The sequence below is a fragment of the Pagrus pagrus genome (assembly GCF_965226575.1).
Source record: "Pagrus pagrus genome assembly, chromosome: 7".
Classification (NCBI taxonomy): Eukaryota; Metazoa; Chordata; class Actinopteri; order Spariformes; family Sparidae; genus Pagrus; species Pagrus pagrus.
Window position 1 is genome coordinate 6730947 of NC_140191.1, and position 26355 is coordinate 6757301.

General features: G+C 40.4%; 2 protein-coding genes across 2 annotated transcripts in view; one reads left to right on the forward strand and one right to left on the reverse strand.

The window, feature by feature from the left end:
- Window positions 1–11556, reverse strand: part of pear1 (platelet endothelial aggregation receptor 1) — a 55892-nt gene extending 44336 nt beyond the window's left edge. Inside the window, exon 1 of the mRNA XM_084357348.1 lies at window positions 11403–11556. The gene's annotated coding sequence lies outside the window, so the exon portion shown is untranslated. The remainder of the gene's footprint in view (window positions 1–11402) is intronic.
- Window positions 11557–14164: 2608 nt separating this feature from the next.
- On the forward strand, window positions 14165–18797 carry gpatch4 (G patch domain containing 4). Its single transcript, XM_084357555.1, has 8 exons — window positions 14165–14291; window positions 15248–15326; window positions 15405–15478; window positions 15612–15704; window positions 16169–16285; window positions 16517–16647; window positions 17081–17134; window positions 17290–18797. Exons 2-8 carry the CDS (start codon window positions 15248–15250, stop codon window positions 18059–18061), a joined length of 1320 nt encoding a protein of 439 aa, XP_084213681.1. The 5' UTR covers window positions 14165–14291; the 3' UTR covers window positions 18062–18797.
- Window positions 18798–26355: the final 7558 nt, after the last annotated feature.

A 26355-nucleotide genomic window follows, 5' to 3' on the forward strand; every position in this document is an offset into this window, starting at 1 on the left:
TGTAGTTTTATTCCTTTGCCTGTTTTGTTACTTGCTTTTTGGATTTTTGTTGTTGTTTTTTTGGGGGGGGAAATGGGATTTTGGGTTTCATTGAACATCATCTCATTAAAGCTCACTTCTTGTTTTTAACCTGCCTGCCTCTCTGAGTTCTGCATTTGGATCCTCTTTTGTTACACCTAGCAGATTAATCAGTTAATTGTTTGGTCAGAAAACAGGGAAAATTCACAATATCCTAGAGCCCGAGGTGATATCATCAAATGTCTTTGCATCAAACAATCCTACCAAAAAGACAAATACAAAACAAAAAAGATCAGAGAACCAGGAAGTCCGACATTTGGCATTTTTGCTTGAATAATGACAATTATCAAAACTGTTTGGTTACTTTTCTGTCAATTGACTAATCAATTAATAGAAAAATCTTTGTGTCACCCATCAGCATCTACCCGAGGAATAAGGTACATTCTTTGTGGAAAAGTGAGTGTTTTTAATGACGTAACAATATTTTACATTCACCTACTGTGTGTTATAGATATTTCCAAATCTTGCAAGAAATAAATCTTTACATTCGCAATCCAGAGTCAAAAAACACATCTAAACTTTATTGTGCGCAGTTGAAACGGTGACACAGCTGCACGGTGACTTTAGTAGTCTGTCCCTCAACATGTCAGAAAAATTGACCCCTTTTGGTCCTAACTCATTTTACACATAAGAGCGTCATCCTAATGCTCGTTCTCCCACCATGACGGGCTTGTTTTTTTCTTGATAGCGCCTCAAAAACAAATTATTTCTGTCCTCCTCTTACGGGGTCAGAAAGTTGTGGGAAACACTGCTTTAAAAAAAAAAGACTCATAAGGAACTTCAGTCGCTGTGTCTTTAGCTGATCTTCCCATGAAAAAAGTATGCAAAGGCCAACACTTCTTCATCCATATTTATTAGTACGCAGAGTTCCTGAAACATATACAGAGCCGGCCACGAGGTCAAGACGGCTTTGAAATCTTCAGAGGAACTTAAGAAAACAGAAACAACCTCCACTGAACTTTTACAAACTGTTGATAACACACAGTAACTCTTTGTTGAGAGATAAAGGATGGTAATTGTACAAGCAAGCAAGAAACTATTGAACTGGTTTCACGGCCACGTTTCTGCAGCCCTGGTTTGTTCCTTTCTCTTAGACTTTATTTGTCTTGACAGTTCGCTGCCAAATTGCAACAGCATGCGGAGTAACTGCATCGATATTTCATTAATTCTCTCCCCATTAACGGAAAGAAGATGACATCCCGTCTGCAGAAACCTGCAGAACCTCTGAATACAATGAGGTTGTATAGAGCTGATGTGCAGCTAAATCAACATGTTCATCCTGAAAAAACCTAAAAATCATTAATTTTACTATTGGGAATTGTTCAAGCAGAACCTGAAACTTCTTTTATTGTTCTCTTGAGTCAGAAAAGGTCAGATCAAGACGAACTTATATTGTAAAAAAGAAAGGCAAGACCACTGATGGCCCTTTAGAGCCAGGGAAACAAAACAATCTTTATCTGATCTGTTTTAAAGCTATTCAGCCCTTCATTGTGGTATCTTTGAAAGAGCAAAAGATTTGATCATACATTCAAGGAAAACACCTTTGATACAACCTCCCTATTACATGAAAAAGATTTTTTTCAAAGGAACCGATTCAAAAGAAGCCTCGTCAGCTGCTATACAACTTCCAGCTCAAGGTTTTTTTTTAGTATTTCCACAGCCTTACAAACAGATGGCACGGAGGTCACAAGCCAGCAGCTCATGAATGTGCCAAGTCACAGTTGATGTGACACAAATAAACACCGACCGCTGATATCGGTGAATGTCATCTCATTTACCGACGGACCAACAGCAGGCAACAAGGCGAATATCAGCCGATGTATCGCTGCATCTCTTGTCCCACTATGATTGTATGCTGTACATACTGACTCCTTGGTGCAAAGACTGATGGCTGCAGGGTGTCACGTACTGTATGCATTGCGCACATCTGGATGTACTCAAAGTGCGGTGACATATGCGAAAACAGTCTGAACTTTTTTCACAGCTTTGCCAAACTTTACAGCCTGTCCCTCATAGGCTGGTCCATCACTGCCGTTCACTTCTCCAATCACTTGTTTGCCTCGTAGTTTCTTACGAGGGGAAACAGCCGATCACACCGCCGCCACTAGAGAGGAAACGCTGAAACACTGCAGGCGGCAGATCCTGCCAAGTCATCACAAAACTCTGCATCGTACATCGACATAAACACAGATGTGCACACAGAGACCTGGCCTGTTCCATGTACCTCAACACACACACACACACACACACGGGCCTGTCGTTCCTTTCCATTACAACCTTTGTTTTGGCTAAAGACCGTGCAGATTGCTTACTCTTGTGGTCTTGACCCTCATGGTTGGGGAGCTGCTGTCCAAACCCTGTTGGAGAGGTGTGAAATCAAACCCCATCTGCTTTGGCAAAACATAGCACGAGCACAGAAGCTGAATGAGCCGCAGAGTCTGCACGACCCCAGAATAGGCTTGTTTTAAATAATTTACGCTGCTCTTAATAGGAATTTTCTTTTCTGAGTTGAACAAAAACTACTGCACAAAGACATGTGTAGCAGCTCGGCGTTTTGTTGATGCACGTTGGGTAAAATATGGGCTTCTTGGGGGGTCTACGGCGGCCAACAAAATTGCACTGATCCCTCTGAACGTCTGCGGTGTCTGAATAATATCACAGGAAGCATCATCCTCTACTGAGACACGGGGCTTTGAGAACAACATATTTCATACTGCGGACAACGTTCCCATGCAACAGCTTTAATACGAGTCTTTAAGTCATGACTGTACGAAAGGGAGAGCAATTTACAGTAACAGACGTTAACCACGCCGCATCTGGTTTCAATTAAGACAACACTTCCAATGTGACTGGATGGCAGCTTTTTTCTCTCTCTCTCTCTCTTTGCAGCTGCTACGACACAGCGAGCCGGGACCCAGTCGAGCCCGTGTGGCCGTCTTTTTTCTGCTGTTGATGTTTTTCTGCCATTTGTTTCCAGGATTAATCCTACAGTGCCATTTCCTCCACAAGAAAAAAAAAAACACACCTGAGTGATTTACCAAAGACTGGAGTGTTGCTGCCTGCAGGGTGGTACAGGCATTATGCGAGGAGAGTGGGAGCTGCACACTGGGAGACAGATGTGCATCGCAATTAATGCCATGTGGTCAAGAATCTGCTGTAAGTGAGGTACCTAGATGGGCAGGAGAGGCTTGGCAAAACAGTAACACAAGCAGCGGCAGCAGCAGCATCAGCAGCAGTACCACCAAGCCAGGTAGAGTTCAGCAGAATCGTTATCAGCTATTATCTCTATTGGTTTTCCTTCTCTATCTCTATTTCCTGGAAGTCCAGCCTGGGCCAGTAAATTCCTAAAAGTTAAACCCCATTGATTTACAGGCCTACCTCTGGCACATGGTGTGCTGCCTTTCTGGAGGACGAGGTGGAAACCTGCAACTTATTAAAGTGATCATTTTTAGAGGGGTTTTTTTTTTTTTCACTTTACACATGGACCCAAAAGCTCCGTCCCCCCCTCCCTCTCTCTCCAGATGGGCCTCATTCGGCGAGCATCTGGAAGTTAAAGCCTTATTTTCTTCACTCAAAAAAACTTCGGCCACGTGTGCTACCCTGAAGGTGAACCCTCTGAGATGTTCCTTTACTTAGTCCGCTTCTCCGTGCTTTTTCCCAGCAGTGTCACTAGACTGCAACGGTTTCAAACTCCACAGGTGGTGCCATTAATTCACTTTGTTGGACTGCCTCGTGGCTAAAGAGAGATGAAAGTAGGCCCTGCAGAATTTGCTCAAGCTAATTGAAAACCCTGGCATGGCTGTCTGCATTGCACAACACATTAGCCTCGAGGGGCTTTTTGGTATGACACCTGCATATCTGCCCAGCACAACAGGAAGACGGGGGGCAAAGAGGAGACGAGAGCCAGATACAAGTCACCACACAGGACATCCTGGGCAACACTGTGGGAGGGCAAACACTGTCGATGGTAGGCGGGAGAGAAATGTGTCCAGGCGCCTGTCAACTTGTTTGGGTATGATGTTCCAACTCAAGGAAACCAAGTGGAGGAGGAAACTGTTAACACTTTTCTTTTTCTGGATGCCCAGAGGTAAACAGAAGCAGCAGGAAGCACAGCAGGACTTTTGTGAGTCACGGAGGGAAAATCTTTTTATCGTAGTGAATCTTCTTCTGCTGCTAATCAGCTTCAACTTTTTACCGATTAATGAGCAAGTAAGCTACTTTGTTAACACATTGCAACAGCAAAAGAGTCCTGTCAGCACTTTATTGATGAAGTCTTTGAAGAAAACATGCTTTTCTCATTACTACTTAATTGACTACAACTCCCTAGTTCATTATCATCTGTCTTTAGCTAATAAGTTCAACAGCTGAATTTCTGAATTTCTTTCTGAAGGGCAAAAGAAAAACAACTTTCCAATAATCAAGTCCCGTCAACTCAGTCCCTCAGGTCCTCTGCTCGGTCTTCACTCATCTCTGCAGAGCAGCAGGGGAATGAAAACTGGGACAAACAATAGGAAGCCGATAGGAAACATCTTGCATGTACATCCAGGTCTGCATCTCAACACTCTGTTCCTCTGACATGTAAACAGGACTGAGCTGGGAATTAAGTCGGGCGCGCAAAAGGAAAAGTCCTTCAACGATGCCATGAGACCTATACTGGCTCTACAGCTCCCACTTTTTTTTTTCCAAAAGCAAAAATTTGGCTTGTGCGACAGGTTTTACTAAGAATCCTTTTTTCCTAACAGAGCTCGTGTTGTCTTGAGTAATGGGGACGCTGACAAAAAGTGTTCATCTGTCATCCTGCCTCTCCTGAGCCGAGGTTTGTCTTTCAGAAGTGGCCTGGAAAATCGAATACAAAAAAAAGAAAAATAAGTCCTCTCATAAAATGCAAGATGGACAACTCAGAGAGTCATTGCTGAACACAGCTGGTGGAGTGGATCTGGGTCTGGGCTCAAGAAAAACATCAAGAGTTCTAGCAGTTCATGTCCATGTGGTGCCAAGCATGACACAAAGGCCATTTGTTTTTCATATGCAAAACACATCTTGTACGGTAAAGTCATGATATTTCATCTCGGGACTGTCAAAATAAACGTTTTGCGCTCAATCTGCATGACCGATTACACTTGGGCAAGTATTAAAAACAAACAAACATAAATATAACCTCATTTTCATCACACAGATGGAAACAAAACAAGAGAAGCTCTCTGGGCCTCCAATTTGGTGCCGTATTTCCCTCTAATTCTACGTCTCAGGTTTCACTTGGTTCCAGTCATCCTGCATAGACACCACATGGAGACACCAATGAAAACCCCTGAAATCTTAATGAACAATGTCTCCACTGCTGCTCCACCCACCACCCAAAACACCACCCACCAACCACCAACACAAGCAACTTCAGGAAAGACCCTCACCACAGTACAAGTAGTCTGTGGTCACTTCATCAAGCCGCTGCTGGCTCCTCCTTCTGTTCCAGCCCCAAACCCCCCGACCCCTGTTTTTTATGATTGGTTATTTGAGCCAGGGCCCAATGAAACGGTACATGTTCCACAGTCAGAGCAGAGCGGAGCGACCCAAAACCCCCAAACTGGAGGGCTGCAGCCGAATCTGCTCCAAATTACTTGCGCGGCTGCAGAACACATGGAGTTGAAAGACTTATATAAGCCTGTGGTAGGAATATTCAACCCATGTCACCTTCTTTTGAATTCCCTGTGCGCTTTGTCTTTTTCATTGAGACTGTTTTAGCATCACAAATAGAAGCTTGGGGAGTGGACTAAGGTCACTTTTTATATCTACTCAACTTTCACAAGGAAAACTCTGTCGCTGATGTATAAAAAGTGTGGGGCGGATAAACAGAAGTTCTAGTGATATTATGCAACATCTAACACATAAATAAAAGCCAATTTTCCAACTTGACACCAGCTTCCACCCACATAATTGACAAGTGAATGCAGAAACACCACAGTAAACAAAAATCAACCAAAAAAGGCCATCGTCCATCAATGATGCCTGACAGTAGCTGCATTTACACGTCACATTAGCAAAGTGTACTGACAGACGGCACAAATTAATGAATAAACTCAATATTCTCAATACAGTTTGGCTGGAATCAGAAGTCTTAATCCTCTGGGGACCATGATATCTTTATATTTAGTGGTATACCATAAGATCAATAGATGCATTGGGATATTTCTGCCTGGAGGACCAAACTTCAGTTCGTGCTTCAAAGGACAGCACAAACAAAGACCTCAGCCTGTGATCTCAACTTAAATAACACAAGTGGTGTGTGGCCATCGGGCATAAACTTGTCAAGAAAAATCGTGGTCTTCAAAAGACAACATGCAGACACACGGGGTACCCTGTATGTTGTCACACTAAATTTTAAAACATCCAGGCACTGGGGGATCAAATTAACACTAATGCCTCTTACCCCAGTTCCATTTTTCTTACTTCTACCTCATCTCTTTGTGTCTCTGGTCAGTGTCATCTCCAACCAAAACATATCCAGTAGCTCGCCTGAGACCGAGTCCTCTCCTGGACAAACAGATGGTAAGTCAGCCAGATCTCCAGCTGTCAGACGAGAGACAAGTTGCTCGACCAGACAAAAAAATGGGTCACCATTACACCACTGATAGCTGAAACAGTCTGGAGGAGGGCAGACACATTTTCAAGGGGGAGATGCTATTTTTCACTAATGAGGATCTCATATGAGGACACCGAAGAAAAACAAAGATGGTTTCAGGGAGCCACAGTTGTGCTACTTTTCACAGAAGAATTAAACTCGTGAAACCAATAAATGTAAATAATGACATGTTTAAAATTGGCACAGTCCTCGCAGGAACACTTGGAGAAGGACAAAGGAAAGTTCAGTCTGCAGTCAGAGAGACTTCCTGGTGATTTTTGGTTGCCAGCGCAGATGTGAGGTCATGAGTCCAAACCAGGTGGCTGAGATTTACTCTGATAGTTAATCATATCTTTCTTTTCCTCACAGATGTTTTTTTAAGCCTCAAATGATGCCAGGATCTCCTTAATCAAAACGCCATCATTTTTACAGTCACAGACAATAAGCGCAAAAGTGCAAAATGCTGAATTTACAAGGTTATTTTACAGCTCCGCTGAGGAAAAGAAGCGAGTCCAAAACAGTACGCCTCGATGTACAGCAGTTAATCATCTCATGGCTCTCAACTGAGGCGATGGAGCCTGTAAAAGTGTCAGCCAGTTTGTCAACAAGTGTTTATGAAGCATCCTGTCGATACAGTAGTTTGTCTTGAAGAAAAACTTCACCCAAAACTTCAGTAATTATCTTCATTTGTGGAGCTTCACAGGAAAACAGTGTTGCAGCTTTGTCCTAAACAACTGAAGTAGATGGGGCACGCCAATGCTTTTATCTCAGCAGCTACAGTGAACATTTTTGCTTAAAAAGAGGGTGTAAATAACATCTTTTCAAATCAAGGGGGGGTCAGATTATGCTAGATGTTTGTTTGGTTCGCTTTAGGTTTGAAATAAGTGCCTATCTTCTTCCATTGTTTAGAAGAATGCTGCAACAGTATTTGTTTTTGAGGCTCCAGAAATGTTTTGTGGACTACAAAACTTCACTGGGCTTACCATCAGCATGTGGGTGAGTAGATAATGACTGAATTTTCATTTTTGGGTGAACTGAGCCTTCAAATTTGGTGCTTCTGTTCCTCAAAACTGCACCAGCTCAAGAAAAAAGTGAATAAAAAAGGGGACATAGTCAGTTTATGAAAGCATCATGTTCTCTTTTATCGTTTGACCATTAGATATGAGTCACACACAGTCGTCGTTGGGGATACAAATAACACTTATTAATCAAACTAAATTAAAGAGCCTTGGCGTCTCTAAGACATCTTAAATGACAAAGAAAAGCAGAAAATTCTTATAAAAAAGAGTCTGGAACCAGTGAGTGTTTGACATTTTAGTCTGAAAAAAAGACTATAATTATAAAAATAGTCCGCAACTAAAATGGCAGTCAGTGGATTTATACTGCTCATACTGTAGCAGCCACCTAGATACAGCTGTTTTTGTCATCAAGATTCATGCATTAATCCTCAAGAAATCTCGCAATGTTAAAGACAATGAGGAAAAAATCCTGGATCTGGATCCGCACCAAAGGTTTATGGGGTCTAATCTGGACCGAGACCCATCTTCCATCCAAGTTTCGTGGAAATCTGTTCAGTAGTTTGTGTGTAATCCTGCTGACAAACCAACCAACCCACAAACAGACGGACACGGGTGAAAACACAACCTCTTTGGAGTAGGTAATCAATTTTCTTTCGAATGACTAATGATTGCAGCTCTAGTCCTCATACATATGTACCCACAACAAGCATGACGGCACCAACAACCCACTCACCCTCTCACATCTGCAGTGAGAAAAAAACCAACACTCTGCTGCACCTGATTAACTTCACTGACAGGACATGAATGTTGAGTCACGCCGTCACACACAGGATGTCGCACAGTTGTATGGACTGCAGCCACCTCGCCGCCACGTTTCACTGGCTTGAGTCACAGCTCCTCTGTGACCAGAACAAAGATCAAGAGATGGATCCAGAACTTGGAAGGACTCTGCATGACTTAATGAAAATCACAACACAGCAGAGGAGGAGGAGGAGGTGAAGACTGAGGAAACAGCAGACCTACTCCCATCGACTTCCTCTGAAGTGAGTCGATAGAGGAGGCATGCCAGAGGAGCGCAGCGTCTCTGAGTCACACTCTCCTGATAGTAAGTGGAGAAGATTTCAAAGCGGGAGCGGAGATGCCAAAAACACTCAGTCGGGAAGGAAAAACACAGCAAGTGCATCAAGCGAGCTCACTCGAACAAGTGGTTTCATTCTCTCACTGAGTATTGTTCTTTTGAAATGTTTTAACGCTGCACACATCACTGCAAATCAGGATGACCTCAATGATGTGTCAAGGCTTGAATAAGGTTGATATGTCTTTGTATGCAGATCATAACAGTCTGTCCACTTGTTAATGAACAGACATGTGGTTTGATTGTCAGAGTGTCACATGAAGCATATAGTAGTTTGGTCCTTGTAGCAGGTGCCGAAAACCTAAAAGCTCTCTTTCCCAATTCAGTTTGGACTTTGGGAACAACGAACGTCAGGAGAAGGAAAAATGTGATTTCCATATTTCAAGTTTGAAAGGAGGTAAGTAAATAGGGTGAACGGCTTCGTAAACGAAAACATACCAGTGACTGAGGCGGCGTGCACCACACAGACCATTTCACTTTTGAGTCTAACACACAGTGATGAGCTGGAGAACCTAAAGAACCTCAGAGCCCCGTGATGCTTCATCCAGCATGAGAAGACCGAGCAGAGGCATTCATATACAACACATGTCCATAATCAATAACAGGCAAACAAAGAAAGACTCCTCTAATTTCTGTTTCACACAGAAATAAAAAGCAAGATTTGTTTCTACAGTAAAATCCCAACAATAGTTTCAGCTTCTTTGTAATATGCTGCATATGTGACTAAAAAGTCAAGTGGTCACTGAACACAAAAAACAGATACTAACTCAGTTTGTTGACCATTCCTGGTCAGAATCTTCTCAGACAGTGCAGATTTTGTTGTTTTTTAAATGGTAATGAACATAAGTTTTGTTTTATCTGCATTGAGGCTGAGATTTAGTTGACAAAGTTGATATTTGATCAATAAAGAAACACAACAGCTTCAGAAATCTGCCAGAAATGGTAATGAAACGTGGTCAACACACTTTCACTCCCAGTGGTGGAAAGTAACTGAGGACATTTATCTGATCGATCATCAGATCTGATACTTTTCTGATGATTTTTAGAAATTTGTTTTATTTTTAAACCTCTTTCCGATGATATAAAATACATCTTAAAGGAGCATTCTGTAGTTTTGTGGAATAAGTTTTAATCAGAAGAGAAAGATCTTCATTGAATGTATTTTTTTATGCCTAAACAAACAAACTCTCTTTGTTTTCATGACTGAATAAACAAACTGACCTTAAAGGAAAACACACGTTCATACAGTTTTACTTTGTTTATATGTGGTGGACCCTGCCATCTTTATAGATTCAGACATTGTTCTGGGGACCTTCGTTTCCCCTGAGAACAGCTTGTTTATTCAATTATGGAAAAAATAAACATTTCTGATTTGTATTATTGTATTATTTGTATCATTATTATTAATAATATTGAAAAAAAATTAATTCCAAGTTTGAATTTCTTCTCTAAAACGACACAGTGCCCCTTTAAAGTTCGCTACTTCAGCTCTGATGCAGAATATAATCTGCAAAGTAACTAGTAACTAAAGTTAACAGATAAATGTAGTCGAGTAAAATGTACAATATTTGCCTACAAAAAGTAGTCGAGTGGAAGTATGAAGCAAATACTCAAAGTAAAGTAAAGTACCTCAGAATTCTACTCAAGTGCAGTACTTGAGTAGATGTACTTGCGTTACATTCCATCACTGCAATACACCATTGTAAAAAATACTTCATTACAAGTAATAGTACATAAATATTAGCAGCAAAATGTAATTAAAGTGTGAAGGTAAAGGTGCTGGACGTTTGAACATTAATTGAAATGAAACCATGTGAGAAGTTCAGAGAAAATGACAATTTCTTGGAGCTTTTAAAAACTCTGTTACACAAGTTTTTTTTGTAATATGTAACGTGTTGTATTACAAAAAGCTTGTTAAATTATGTATTATGTAAAAACTTAACCTTAAAAGTAACGAGTAACTGAAGCTGTCAAGTAAATGTAAAAATAAAATACTGGAATGGAAATACAATAAAATATAAACAGTACCTCAAACTTGTACTTGAACAGTGAACAGTATTTGAGTAAATGTATTTAGTTACTTTCCATCACTGTTCACAACTATTCAACACGTGCAAATAACCATCTTTTAAAATGACTCAGCCGATGTAAAAAAAAACTGTAGTGTGCGTTTAGAGCATGTTCCTTTTATGGATGTAAAATGTGCCAGATTTTTACGCATTTTAGCAAAATAAGTCCAAATAAAGTGAGATCAACGCTCATAAAAGTAACTGTCACCTCACAGTAGAGGAGTAAAGTTGCACTTTAGTCCATGAAGGAAGGATTTTGTCGCAGTTTTGGTCTGAGTTGCATCTTTTTACCATTTTGGGAGCTGCGCGGTGGACCATTACAGCACATTCCCACACAGTGCGCGACAGTTTAAAATGCAGCTTTTGAGTGTTTTACAGCGACATGCATCATAATAACTGTCTGTAGCTTTCAAATAAACCATAACAGCTCCGTGACAACCTCGTTTTCTTCAGTCGTTTGTATTCATTGACAGCATTTTACTCACCTTGCCGGCCGAGAACTCCCGGGTCGCTCTGATGATGCGGTTACAACTTCCCAACAGGACGAGAAATGGAGAAGAAAGAAGAAAAGGAAAAAAAGGCGTTTGTCTCAAGAGCTCCTCACGCACTTAGACAAATCTTCAAGCGGTGTAAACATTGAGAAGAGCGTAAAGAGGCAGAGGGAGCGGACCCATCCAGCGGGGGAGGGTCCTGAAGAGGAGCCAGAGACACTGGAAAAAAACTGTGACAGCGAGGGGACTGAGGAGGAGGAGGAGGAGGGGGAGGAGGATGGGGAGGAAGAGGAGGAGGAGGAGAGAGGAGGAAGAAGAAGAGGAGGAGGAGGAGGGGGAGGAGGAAGAGGAGGGGGAGGAGGAGGAGAGAGGAGGAGGAGGAGGAGGAGAGGAGGAGGAGAGGAGGAGAAGGAAGAAGATGAGGGGGAGGAGGAGGAGGAGGAGGAGGAGAAGGAAGAAGATGAGGGGGAGGAGGAGGAGGAGGAGAGGAGGAAAAGAGGAGGAGGAGGAGGAGGAAGAGGAGGAGGAAGAAGAGGAAGAGGAGGAGGAGGAAGTGGAGGAGGGGGGAGGGGAGGCAGAACAGAGAGGATGAAGAGAGGAGGAGGAGGAGGAAGAGAAGAGGAAGAGGAGGAAGTGGAGGAGGGGGAGGAGGAGGAAAGGAGGAGGAGGAGGATGAGGAGAAGGAAGAAGAGGAGGAGGCAGAGGAAGAGGAGGAGGAAGAGAGGAGGAGAAGGAAGAAAGGAGGAAGAGAGGTGGAAGAGAGGAGGAGGAGGAAGAAGAGAGGAGGAAGAGGAGGAAGTGGAGGAGGGGGAAGGGGAGGAGGAGAGAACGGAGGGATGTGGCAGAGAGGAGACTTGGAGAGGTCAAGGAGGAGAGTCAGAGTTGTTTTTGTCTTCAGCAGGCCTCCAGACCTTGACTACAAATATGTGTGTGTGTGTGTGTGTGTGTGTGTGTGTGTGTGTGTGTGTGTGTGTGTGTGCGTGCGTGCGTGTGCGTGCGTGTGTGTGTGTGTGTGCGTGCGTGTGTGCGTGTGTGTGTGCGTGTGTGTGTGTGTTTAGGATTTAAGGGAGGATAAATGGCCCAGTGGGATAATACCTGGAAAACAGACAGTCTTCTGACTGTTGCAGGTGGAAAAATATGACTCATTTAATCTCATTTAATCTCTAGATAGATAGATAGATAGATAGATAGACAGATTGTATGCTACAACCTTAAAAACTCTCTTTTCCCTCCTCACACACTTTATTGACAGCTGTGTAATAACCTCCTCTGAGATAACTGTCAGTCAGCGGTCGGAGGGCTTCCTCCCAAACAGTAGGCCAGCCATGATAACCGGCCTGTTTAGGACGGGTGTTTTCCCCCCCTGCTGAGCGCTGACACAGATAAACAACTCGTGGATGGAGGCCTGGTGGAGCAAACATCCTCAATGCACGGAAACCAAGAGCAGGGGGAAATAAAATGGTTTCCTGCAGGCCACAGAGGGACTGACCAGAAACAGCCCCAACGCTGAGGACACAGAGAGGACGTGAACAGATACTCAGTGAACAATCCAGGGTGTAACTCTCTATCATTTCTAACATTAAAATCTTCCTGAAAACATCCTGTCAGCATTTGCAAGTAAAAGTCTGTCTCTATTAGTCTCATATTTATGGCTGAAATATGACAAGAAAGATCAGGATAAGCAGATTCATGTCATAACAAGTAGATGAGCAAATTCATTTTGGGAAGAAGAAGTTACACTTCACGGAAACAGGCTTTAATGGATGCCCTGGAGACATTTATAGTGAAGTATTGTTTTAAGATCTTTTTCTGTCTTTACTTGGGAGTTGGGTATGATAATATTTGAAGTAGTGAACTGGCTCATAAAGGAAAATCATAAATCCTGCAAGACATTTGTTGACTAAGGCATCCATCAGATCAGTTTAGCCTCTGCATGCAGGTCTAAACCAGGAAAACTCCCCTTATTAAGGCTAGTTTAGCATTTAGCTTGTTAAATGTATTTCAGGAACTCCTGCTGTTGATGGCACCTGAGATGCTGTGAGAGATACACTTGATTACTCTAGATGTCTTATTTTTCTGGTATGAAATACTGCCATCTACTGGCAACATCCCCTGATCCACCACTGGGACAGTCATTAAAAACTCGTCCTGTGGAGCCCTTATTTTCCAAACATGCTTTATTCTGAATCTAGTGGAGAGTCAAACGTTTTCAGAGAAACTAGATGTATCAGGGTGAATATGGAGGATACATTTGATGGAGTGGTGCAGCCATAAAAAGCAGTCAGTTAATAATGAGTGAATATTTCACTGGAACAAACTGATAAAGGATATATATATGTGACATTACATTACTTATATACATTATACATTAATGGTAATGTAAGGGTATTATTTTTTTTAAGTTTAAAGTATACTTTTGATACTTTAAGTACTTTTGTTGCAGTTACTTTTTCACTTGTACTTGTAACAGGGTATTTTTACACTTGTATTGCTTCTTTTAAGACATTTCTTCTACCACTGGATGTAACATAGCTACAGTCGTGTATCATTACAGTTTATTATTACAGATTTCATATAAAGAAGCTTATAAAGGCTTCAAACGGGATTCAAATACAAGATTTCATTCACAGATTACAGTTATTTTTCTCCTTTTGTTCTGTGGAGAGCAGCGTTGGGCCACCAGTGCTCTGATTGGCTGCTGCTGCAAAATTACACCGCGAAGAAGAAAAAGAAGGCGGTACCCACAGTGACGTGTTTCCGGTGTCATGTCAGCCTTCTGCTAAAGCCGCATGGCTAACGAACGACTGGTGCTGCATTTTAATGTGTTTACGTCTCGTCTGGCGGTTTTAGTGATGCAGTTTTAACGAAACAACACGTCGAGAGGTAGGTTGGGTTTTGATTTCTACTGTGTTATTGTTGTATATGATATTTTAGCCGACGAAAGGGTGCTAATATGGGCTAATTGTTGCTAGCAGGTTTTCAACTTTTGGCTTTTATGTTAGCTGTTAGCATCAACTCACTCCTGTCAACGTCAGAGAATACAGACCTGAGAAAGTTGAAATGTGGGTTTTCCACGAGAAACACTAATTTGTCGGATACGAGTACAGTTAGCATGCGAGTAAAGTCTGTAAATAAACCTTTGACGTGATTGTTTACATGGCAGAAGTGTTCATACAGACATAGTGTTTCTATTTGTGTTGCTGGTTCTGCTAAGAAAGTGAGGCATAGTCACATCCTGTTAAATACTCACTAGCCACACACCTGTCGGACATCACAGTACAGTGAAAAGTCAAAATACAGGAGTAGCTGAGGAGCTATAGGGCTGGATTATAATGTGGTGCTCATGGGGTGTTATGGTAAACTTGACTTGGTAGTAATTTAGTTTAAAAAAAAGTACTTTTTTTTCTCAAATACCTACCCATGAGTTCTTTCTAGGGTGATTATTTTCATTACAAGCCATCAGTTGTTGATCAGTCAATTGATCCATAAAATATCAGAAAATAGTGAAAAATGCCCTTTTACAAGTCCACAGAGCACCAAAGAGTGTGTGCTTTTGTGTTTTTTCCAAACTTCAAAGATATTAAGACAAACGGCAGCAAATCCTCACATTTAAGTGGCTCAAACCAGATAATTTCAGCCTTTTTGTTTGATAAATGTCTGCAAAAATGAATTGATTATCAGATATCTGTCTATTAGCTTAATGTTCTATGTATCGACTAATAGACCAACAGTCCAGTAGTTTTAGTGACTTTCAGCTTGTTCTAAAGAGACTCAAAAAGCCACAGTGACGTTCTCAGATCAATTCGAGGCTAATACTCTTCACACTGTCCTTTACACAGATGGCTGAAGTTGTACAAGAGAAAAGTCGTGGCTTGAAGTTTGCAGAGCAGCAACTCCTGCGTCACGGCTGGGAACACGGTAAGATGCTTTGATCAGTGTTGTGAACCAATGTGTCGTACTCAGGAGCAGATTTCTCACAAAGAACACTGTCCACAGGCAAAGGACTGGGACGAGCTGAAAATGGCATATCAGAAGCTATCAAGGTCAAAGTGAAATGCGACAAAGGAGGAGTGAGTGGCATTTGGTTTAATTTCTTTTCGTTTTAATTGATTACTAGTGCCCATCTGTCACTGGTTTACACTAAACTCCATCATCCGTAGGAAGTTTTTGTTTGTACACTCACATGTTTGTCTCCCCTGTCAGGTTGGCCATAAGGAAGGAGAGCAGTTCACCTTCCACTGGTGGGATCATGTCTTCAATAAGGCCTCGTCCAGTCTGCAGGTGGAATCTGATCAGGTGAGTTCACAGGCATCAAAGACCTGTACTCAGAAAACATGACCACTTCGGAGACCGACTCTAAAGCCAGTGAGTGATGCAGTCTTGCTATGTTAAAAAAAAAAAAGGTTATTCAAGTGAGTTTTATGTTTTGTTTTATTTATTTATTTTGTTGGAACTCATATTTGAATGAGAGAATAATCACATATTGAGCTCAGTTATCAGCCAAACATTTGCAAAGGTTACCTGCAAAACCAATTCACCTCCTCCACTTGTGAATGTAGCTGTTTATCTACTAGGTTGGTGCAATGTGTGAATATTTTTTGGACCAGCTTGATGTCTGCAAAAAATATTCACACATAATTGCAACACGTTTGCAGCTTGTATGAAAGCTAAATTTACATCCTTAATCTCTGAATTAAAGTTACTGTTAAAGTAACTTTGCGAGAGGGTAATTATTTTTGTTGGTTCTCTGTTCGATCCAGAACGGTATTCAGTTGAAGAAGACACTGGAGGAAGATGACGAGGACGGGATGATCTCCAATAAAAAGCCACGGAAAGCTGCGCAGGCTAAAGCCAGACTTTATGGATGCTTTGTCAAGGTGATTTGTTTATTTCTTTTTAATTTATTGGGTAAATATCTATGGATATTTGATAGTGAAGTTGGATGGCCAAAGAAATACGTTGTGTCAAGCTTTGGCTACAAGGAGAATACTTGATAGGATCGATTCTTTGTTGGTTTGGGATTTGCTGACAAAAAGGAATAAAGATGGAACATCATCAGACTTTTCCTTTAATATTTCAAATGAAATATTTCCATCCTTCTCTCTCAGTCAGCCACACTGCTGTCTGGTCAGGAGCAGCCAGAGCCAAAGTCTTCCAACTCAGACAACGACAGCAGCAGCAGCAGCAGCAGCTCAGATGAGGAGGAGGACCAGAAACTGGATCTCTCGAGCACCTTCAAGTAAGAACTTCATCTGATGCAGTCTTTGTTTTAGATCTGGAGGTTTTTCTTCTCAATAAGCTGCAAAAAATGTTAGCACTGTCAACATGACTACAATAAGTGATGCAACGATTATAGTCTGAGGAAAAATCCTGGTTTCACAATTATGTAATAAATTATGTCACAACACTGGATGTATAGAATCACATGAGCATTTTCATAATTAGAGGTTGTTTTTGTATTTTGTCTGCACAAATTTTTTTTGTTGTTGTTAATCATTTAAAGGTCGGACATTAGGCAAACAAGGAATACTAACTACTATTACTAATACTGTTAGGTTTTTAATTACAATATTCTGCTTTTACTGATGTAATTTGAAAAATTATAAAAAAAAGTATAAATGTACTTTGTAACTGGTTTTAACAGTGTTACACTGTTATTCATTGATACTCAGCAAGCTGTCTGATGCTGATCTAATGAAGGCTTGTGGAGGACGCACAGCTCACAAGTAAGTTAATTCATAAAGTCATTCAAAACCTGATTCATAATTCCCGTTCTTACTAATAACAAAGAATAAAGTACTGTACATCATAATATTTCAGCATAAGTAAACGTTGGATAAAAGGACCCAGTTTCTGATACATTTATGTTGTTTTTCTCTAGAGGAGCAAGGCACGGCTTGAACATGAACGCCAAGTTAGCCAGGCTAGAGCAGCAGGAGGCTGAGTTCATGGCCAAGTATGGCAAGAAGAGCCAACCAGCAAGTGCTTCACCAGTTTGTGTTGAGCCGACTCCACAGACCTCTCAGTCAGCTGAGAGTCAGGAGGAGGTGGACGAGGACGCTCAGAGAAAAAAGGTGAAGAAGAAGAAGAGATCCACTGGGAGCATTATTGAGCTTAATGGTGATGAAGTGCCTGAAAGTCCTGAAACAGATGTTAAACCCAAGAAGAAGAAGAAAAAGAAAACCAATGAGGACACTGAGGAAATGGCTGAGGCAGTTTCCACTGAGGGGGATGTGATCTGTGTAGAAAACGCTGAAGCAGACGATTCCCACAAAACAAAGAAGAAACATAAGAAGAAGAGAAAAAATGCAGAGCTCGATGAGGAAGAGAGAGTACATTCACCTGTAGCTGAGAGTCCGGAGGAGACTGGTGAGCTGCACGCTGACACAAAAGTGAAGAAGAAGAAAAGGAAATCTTCCAAACACGACAGTGAACCTGCTGAAGAAGAGGAGAGTAACAGTACAGAATCCAGCCAATCAGAGCTGTGTGTTTCAAAAACCAAGAAGAAATGTGCAGATCTGTTGGAGGAAGCAGAGGCGACAGGAAAACAGAAAAGGAAAAAGTGCAAAAAGGACAAATCTTCCATAGATGAGGATATTAACGAGGAGGCGCTTCCTCCAAAGAAGAAGAAAAAGAAGAAGTCCAAAGAGTAGTATTTGATTTTAAAAAATATTGTGGACTGTGTTTTTTCTTGGCTGATTGGGGAAGTGAGCCTTACCTTGAATCAGCTCTGGTAAGTGATGTACCAAACATGAACTTTATAGAGGCTGTGCTCTGACATCTGACAGGTTTTCTGTTGTTTGGAGAATATCGAATATCAGAATATTGACCTCTACAGTTGTGCCTCGTGTGCCAGCTAGACCAGCCGTTCTCAAAGTGGCAAAATAGGAATAATTTTTTATGGGCCCTATTAATTCTTATCAGATTAAAAGGGGAAATCAGTCAGTTTAAGGGCCTTCATCTGATACATTTTGAGAACCACTGTGCTAACCAACCTCACTTGTATGCTATCAAATCGATCTCTCATCAATATTATCTGAGCCGCTGGTGATGCAGGCTTTTAAAGATTTTTGATTGTGTACAACATGAAATGTGTCCAGCTGAATCAATCAGTAAATCTTTTAGTTTGATCCTTTTAAATAATTGATCTGATGAGTCGACGACTTGTGCCAGTTAAGGTTGCCTGTACTGACGACCTAATGTGGAACATGCATTTCAGTGGAAAGTTAAAATGAAATATCAAGAATTGCATCATAAATAACTCTTCTTGGAGTTGTCTGACATCTGTCATTACTGTGTTGAATGCAAGTACACATAAGAAAGATGAAGCTACGGATTATTACAAACAATTCTGAAATGTATATGCAAAATAAATGATGTGACATATCAGACTGCGCTTGTGTGATTCTTTCAGATGTACACATTTTAGATTTGTTATAGTCTGTATTAGAAAGGATAAAATACATGCTAAACATGGCCATTAACACAAATTTTTATTTTCAAACTTGACAAACCCTTCTGAATGAGTTTGAATCTTCCTCGAATAAATCGTCTTTTAAAAAGGTCTCACAGTTAAACCTCTGTAGTACATTGAGTCCCTGTCGGTGATGAACGGCACGCTACTCAAAATGCTATCCAAAATCTTCCTCATGCAACAGTATCAACAATGTAAAATGTGAAGCTGCCATTTCATCAGTTCATAATCCGACTCTTACACCCAGAAAATGTTCTGTGTTGAAGCTCCACATTTGAATATAGACGATTACCTCAGATTCTTTCTAAATTCTGTCTTTTCCACACCTGCGAAAAGGAGAAATCACAAAGTTTGTGACAGGAAACACGTAATGTTAGTCAGCATTCTGTCTCAATAACTTACAACAGGTTTGAGCCGCTGACGTATGAATTGCACGCATGTTCCTGGATGTTAAATGACCTTTATATATCTGCTTCTTCATGTCACAGAATAAATACATCTCTTTAACGCTCATTCGTTCTGAAAATAAAGTCATGATTTTATTTATACAGCACAGTTTATGTAAAAGGTGCAGCTCAAATTTCTTTTACACAAAAACAACAGGACAAAAATAAAAAAATAGTTATTTGAGGTAAAAATTGTAGTAAGTGGATAAAAAAATACTAGCAATAAGACAAGTGAGTAAAACATGACATAACAAACAATACTGTAATTAAGTTAAAGTTGACCTAATGACTTCGATCTAATGTTCGTGCTAACTACAAACAAAACTCATTACGTCATAACAATGTTATGTGTTGAAGTAAACGTGTGTAACGCTGTGATCCTGCCCTCTCACTGAAGATACATACTGCAGAAACAAGAGACAGAGACACAATTCACCCTGTTACAAAACACTGTACCAGCAAAATGATTTTGAAGCTGTTATGGTGCTTTACATGTCTTCTGTCAAACAAGAACTTTTCTTTCTTTTTTTGCACAACACGTTTGATTATTATGAAACACCAGAAACTCTTCCCTTCTGTGCAAAACATGCAGTAACTCTGCCACAGGAACGGAAGTTGGTGAAGTTGTTGCATCAGTCCGCTTTCTTAAAGGATTTTGAATGTTCGATCGTCTCAAGAAACACTGAGCAGTGATCACATGTTCACTGACTGATCCAGTGATGACACTGAATAACTTTGATATGTGACTGATGGATGGTTACATTTTTCCATTGAAACAGTGCTGACTCTGCTTTTTGGATATATGAAAAAAACCCTATCTAGTGGAAATCAGCATCATTTACAGATATATATATAGATAGATAGATAGATAGACACACACATTATCATCCTCAGGCTATTTCAGGAAAATAAATATATACATGTTTTATTAAATTTCCTCTTCTTCCAAATTTGGTGATACAGTTTTGGAAATGTCATTTTTTTACGCACAACATGAGGATCAAGAAAGCTTTGACACTAATGATTAGACCATATCAGAGCGTCTGTCTCACAGATGAATTTGTTGTACATGTAACCCGCTTTGTCCCAGCTGGCTGTCAGATTCCTCCCGGGGATCAACAGTACGTATGGACCACGGTCGCCAATTTCATCCGTGACGATCCAGTAGCTTCAATCGCAGAACAGAACACGAACATCAGTAACATTCAATAACACTTCTAATACCACTAATCGGACTAATATGACAGAAGTGTGAAAGGCAAATTGGACAAATAACCGTCTTCGTCTTTGCCAAATGGACAGTTACATTCTGGTATGCATTTTATTTTGGTGAACAGTAAACGGTGTCCAGAATTTAAAATCTGGCTCCACACCTGTAAATGGCATCACCTTTATTTATGCAGTTCACTGACCACATTTTCTCTTCCTCAGCCAAAATCTCCTTCTCATAGATCCATATAAGTTGTAGAAGGTTCACTGCCTTGCTAAAAGGCACCACTTGTCATGTTTTTGAACACCTTTTCATGTATTCAAAGTTTCTAAAAACCTCTGTATGGCAAAGCTTAAAATAAACTGGGTTCGTCTTATGTGTGTTGTCAGGTGCGACCTGCCGGATGTTCATGAGGAAGTTAGAATGTCTATTTTAAAAAAAGGCCGTCTCACCCGAGAGTGTCATTACGTCCGTCGATCCAGAGCCAGTTTTTGTCAGCAGTTTCATATAACCCCAACCAGTATCCATGTGCCCAGTCATAGTAGGGCTTGGTGTGATTACTGATGAATTCCTGTAAGTCAAAGGGCAGATTGTCAAAAACATGCACACTTGAAATGCCAAATGTTTAATTACCAGAAACTTTTCTCTAAATCTGAAATGATGCACAACTAAAATCTTTATGAGTAACTGTATGATATTGGAGCTCACGTGTTCGTGGGGGCTATCAATAACAACCAGATCGGCAGCCATGTCTTGACAATACTTCCGGCTGTCTCTCCATGTCAGCCAATCATAACGTTTATTGTAAAACAGGTAGCACTTTCCCTGGAACAGAATCCAGTGTGTCCGACACGGCTGGCACTCTGCATCCATGGAAAAAAGCAGAGAAATTGAACGATGAAAGATTATAATCTCTTATTTTGAGTGTTAAATGTAGAAACACAAAAACATCATCTGTGCAGAGCATTAACATACATGCAGGAGTATTATTAAGAGCCAGATATACTGCAGAATGAAGCACATACTTTCTTCTGGGCAGAATTCGCGCACTGGAAAGTTGTTATATTTCCTAATGACTCCCAGCGTCCAGTTGAGATTGTCTGCAGCTCTGCTCAGCTCCTCTGTCTGTCTCTCTAAGATGCTCTTCTCCGTCGTCAGCTGCTGATTTTCTGCCGTGAGATTGCTGAGGTTTGCTGTCTGCTGGTTCATCACGACACTGACTATGGTGAGAATGAGAAGGAGACAACACATCAGTGGTTTCATTTAGTGTTATTAGAGAAGTATTACTTTCCGTTATTCTGCATCTGACCAGTTTCCTACCTACAGTGACACTACTTTCCATATTTGTGGATGTTGGGCTGCTTTAAAAACTGCTGCTGCTGCTGACCAACGTATGGATTTCTGTTTTTTTCCTGTTGCGCCACATTTGTCCCTTTCCCACTGAAGACTAGTGCCAGTTCTGGTGTGTTTCAGAGGTTCTTTGTTCAGTGTGAAGGGGGTCAGAACAGTGGTGGATTTTTCTTTTTTTTTAAGATTTTGAAAATATATTCACAATTTTTATTGGGTGCTGCAGTATTTGCTGTATTTTCACCACTTTCAATCTAGAAAACAGATCTCTCTATCCCTCATGCCTGCCCACAGATCGACACAGACACTGTTCTTATGACATTGTGCTAAAAAGTCAAAGTTTAAACTTCACCAGAGTGAATTCAACTTTACTCAGCCTAGCAACTCTAGCCTAGTTCCTCTCTCGTTTCCTTCCCCATCCAACTCAGGTGTTTTACGAGGTTAATTATACAAACATGGGTTAATGCTTAAAACATCTGCCTGCTGATTGTTCGGCAGAATTAAATATATGTGTGTTCATAAATTCAGTCAGAAATGGTTGTTCCCTGTTCCAGTTTCAGCCTTCAGAGCATCCTCTCTTCCCCTGAACATAAACTGGGTCATAATCAAAATTAAAAGTCTTTTTATAATTGAAACATTAAAAGAGATACAATTAAGATTATTATGTTATTTCACTATGAGGAATAATAAGGTTGTAACTGAAAGACTAAAGCATGTTGGTCCTTTAATGTCAACTTGGATCATAAAACACATCAAAACAACCAAAAAGGAAACAAAACTTCAAAACAGTAATAAAAAATAAGACAGACCGACTTCTACATGACAACAAGCAGAGAAAACCAAACTCACATTATATACATATATATTTTTTTTTCTGTTGGTAGAAGGCTGACTCTGTTGGTCTGAACATGTAAGCTGCTATAATTGTTTTGCACCCGGCGCGCATTGAAATGAAACTCACTGTAGACGATGACACCGATGCTCGCCAGCAGCAGGACACAGAGTATCCCCGCAAACACAGCCAACGCACGAGAGTGAGCATGTGCAGCAGCTGCTTCACCATCTGCTGGTAATGAGAAAGCTCATATTCAGATCATGATCGCAGTTATCATGAAGTCATTCATCACCAGCCATATTATGGCTGCATGTAGAATGTATTGTCATTGTAATTCACTGTATTTTAAGGTTTATTGTCTCTTCCTTTGGGATTAGATGACTGGAATCAACCACTGAACGACTATGATTTATTCCTAATGACCTTAGACACATCAAGTGTGAATTTCTTATTTTTTTGCATGGTTTGTTCAGCTTAATGGATGAAATGAACATAAGACACTGAACAGGTTTTATAACGTACCTGGTACAGCAGTAGCAGGAACTTTAGGTCTAATTACGGCGTAAATCGTCGGCTCCTCTTTGTTCTCTGGATGGCAACATGGGGAAGAGATATTTGAATTATTGTTACGATTCCTCATCACACTGAAATTGCTTCATGATGTAGAGTACTTCCTGATGAAACAGGAGGGGACCTGACATGAATCATAGAAGCTCCTGTGTATGAATGTCAATGGCGTTACTGAATGGGAAGTTCAGTGGGTTAAATATTACGAGTCACAATCAAAATTTTTCTCACAACATGACACATGACACAACATCAAATGCATTTTAATTACATTTGAATGGTTTTCATGTGCTACCCTGATTCCAAAAAAGTAAGGATGCTGTAAAAAAAAACAACTTGCTGATAATTTGATAAAAGCTTTACATATATACTCAGTTTAAAACAATAGAAAAACAGTTTATGTCATATTTTACCTCATCAGCATCATTGGTTTTTGTAAATATATGCCTATTCTGAAATTTGCAGAGTGTAAATGACAGTCAAGCTTGTAAAGCTTAAAGTTAAGTGCAGTGCCTAAAATATTTCTATTTTTCAAATTTGTGTTTATAACCACAAAATTTGTGATTTTGTAAAAAAGGTTTTTGTCTCCTGCTGTCGTGAGTGAGGAGTTGTGTGTTACTGTACTTTCTGCTGCGACACCAGTCAGTGATTTTGTAGATTCTATGACAAGATTAAGGCACAACACCCTTTTTTACAAATGACAGTTTTGGTGTTTGCGTCACTTATTAAGAAATTTGCTCTTTTTGTTGTCACAGTGCACCAAAACTATGGAGAAAAAATGTGATGTGGAGAAAGTGGCATTAAACTGGTGTCTGCTGCACGTCAGGGCAGACTAAATTTAGCGAACGACAAAAAACATCTAATTTTTTATATAAATTATTGTAACTGTAAGGATTCTTCCACAAAGACCCGTTAGAACGATTGATACATATCCAATCATGAAACGATCACCTGCTGATGATCAACCCGTTTACCTGTGGAATATTTAATGCTTTTTTGGAGCATTTCACAACTTCCCGTGTCTTTTGTCCCAACTTGTTTGAAACACGTCGCCGGCATCAAATTCAGCATGCAAGAATGGATGAAGTTGATGAGGTAGAACAATAGATATACGACCTTTGTACGGTTTTCCATGGCAAACCATCACATCCTGTCTCATAGATGTTTAAAAGAGGATAAGTTGTTACGAAACTGGGTTTTAATTCTAATGTTCAAAAAGCAGGATTTACTCACCTTTCGTGGGGAGTTTACCATTTTTAAAAACCACCGTGGAATAATTGATTTCTTCCTCCATCCTCAGAAAGTCACACTTTGCCGTACTTGCTCCAGTGCTTCAGCTGCGGATGCTTGGAAGTTGTGACTGAACTAAATGTTCCAACTCTACCTTATGGAGAACAAAAAAAATGAGGTTCCTCTTCCCTCTAACACCTTTGAGTGACAGCCTCAAACAGTTGCGCTGAAGGTTCAGATCTCCCTGATTACACAAGCTACTTCTGTAACGAACTGTTGCGATTGAAGAAGTTGGCACATTTCTGCATCATCTAACACTGACCTCAACCTTTCAACAGGTCATGTTTCATGTTTCTGGTGGGTCGTCTCACATTTGGATTAATTGGCGAACAGTCTAGTTGTAATACACTGCACACGTCAGGTGAAGAGTCATCATTGTTGTGAGGACATTGGTGTGTTGTCATCATTACATCAGTCTCTGTGTGTGTGTGTTGGTGTGTGCATGTGTGCAGGTGACAGTTGTGGACGGAGGCACAATGTTATGTTTTCAGCTCGTCTGTCTGTGCGTCCCACTCTCGTGAACGCCACACCTCAAGATCACATTGAGGGAGTTTCTTCAAATTTTGTACAAATGTCCAGTATGATTCAAGGATGAACTGATTAGATTGAGGCCAAAGGTCAGAGGTCAAGGTCACTGTGAACTCACAAAACACATTTATGGGACTATTTTCAGTGATGGGTGAATACACATGTGGTGATCTGGAGAGTATTTATGGCAGCAAGAAGGTGTAAAAATAAAAGATGTTTCCTGTAATAAAAGAACTTGTCGTGCCTACAGCGACGTGACTCGTGGATGTGAAGATATATCAGGCTTTGGCTTGACAAATGACACCTTGTTGGACCAATTCATTGTTTGTTTTGTCTCTTCATGGGATTTCTTGACATTAAGAATAATATATAGTATATTATCTGACGTGTCCTTTAAAACAAGTATTTAATTCTTATAAAATGTTGGTTGTTTACACATTTTATTGGGTACATTTGTACAATAAGATTAAGATTAAGATTGTCTTTATTTATCCCACAATGGGGAAATTCACATGTTACAACAGCTCGAGGTGCAACAGTACAAGTAGAATCAGAAAAATATGCATAGAAATATTAAATATTAAATAGAAAATAAATAGAAAAACACAAGATATTTACAAAAAAAAAAGATATTTACAAAAGCAAACAAGTGAGTGGAAAGTGAGTGCTCCTTCTTACACAGTGGGGTTCAGAGTCTGCTGCTGAAAGAGCTGCTTGAGGCTTCCACAGTCTGGTGCAGGGGGTGAGAGGTGTTGTCCATGGTTGACGTCAGCTTGGCTAACATCCTCCTCTCACCCACCACCTCTATGGCGTCCAGTGGACAGTCCAGGACAGAGCTGGCCTGGCCAATAAAAATTTTACTTACAATGATATTTTTTTGTGATATTTTTTGGAAATGTGTGAATTCAATTATATGTTAATGTGATCAAAGTTAAAGTTATACAGGATTACATTTTTTTTATGTGTGAAACAGACTGAATTTTTTTTTGCAAGAAAAAATTATTCATTTGTGATACAGAGCAAATTTTTTTCATGTGTAAACTTTTCACAAGAAAAAAATATTCTTAATTATTTTTTTCACAAGAAAAAAAAAAATCCTTGTGAATTTTTTTCACACTTTCTTTACCATGAACCTTTTTTTCTTGGAAAAAAAATCACTCTTTCGCACATGAAAAAAAATGTCAGAGTTTAGAAAATGGATCACCAGAAAAAAAAAATTAAAATCTCACTTGCCCCTCAGGGCTTCCGTA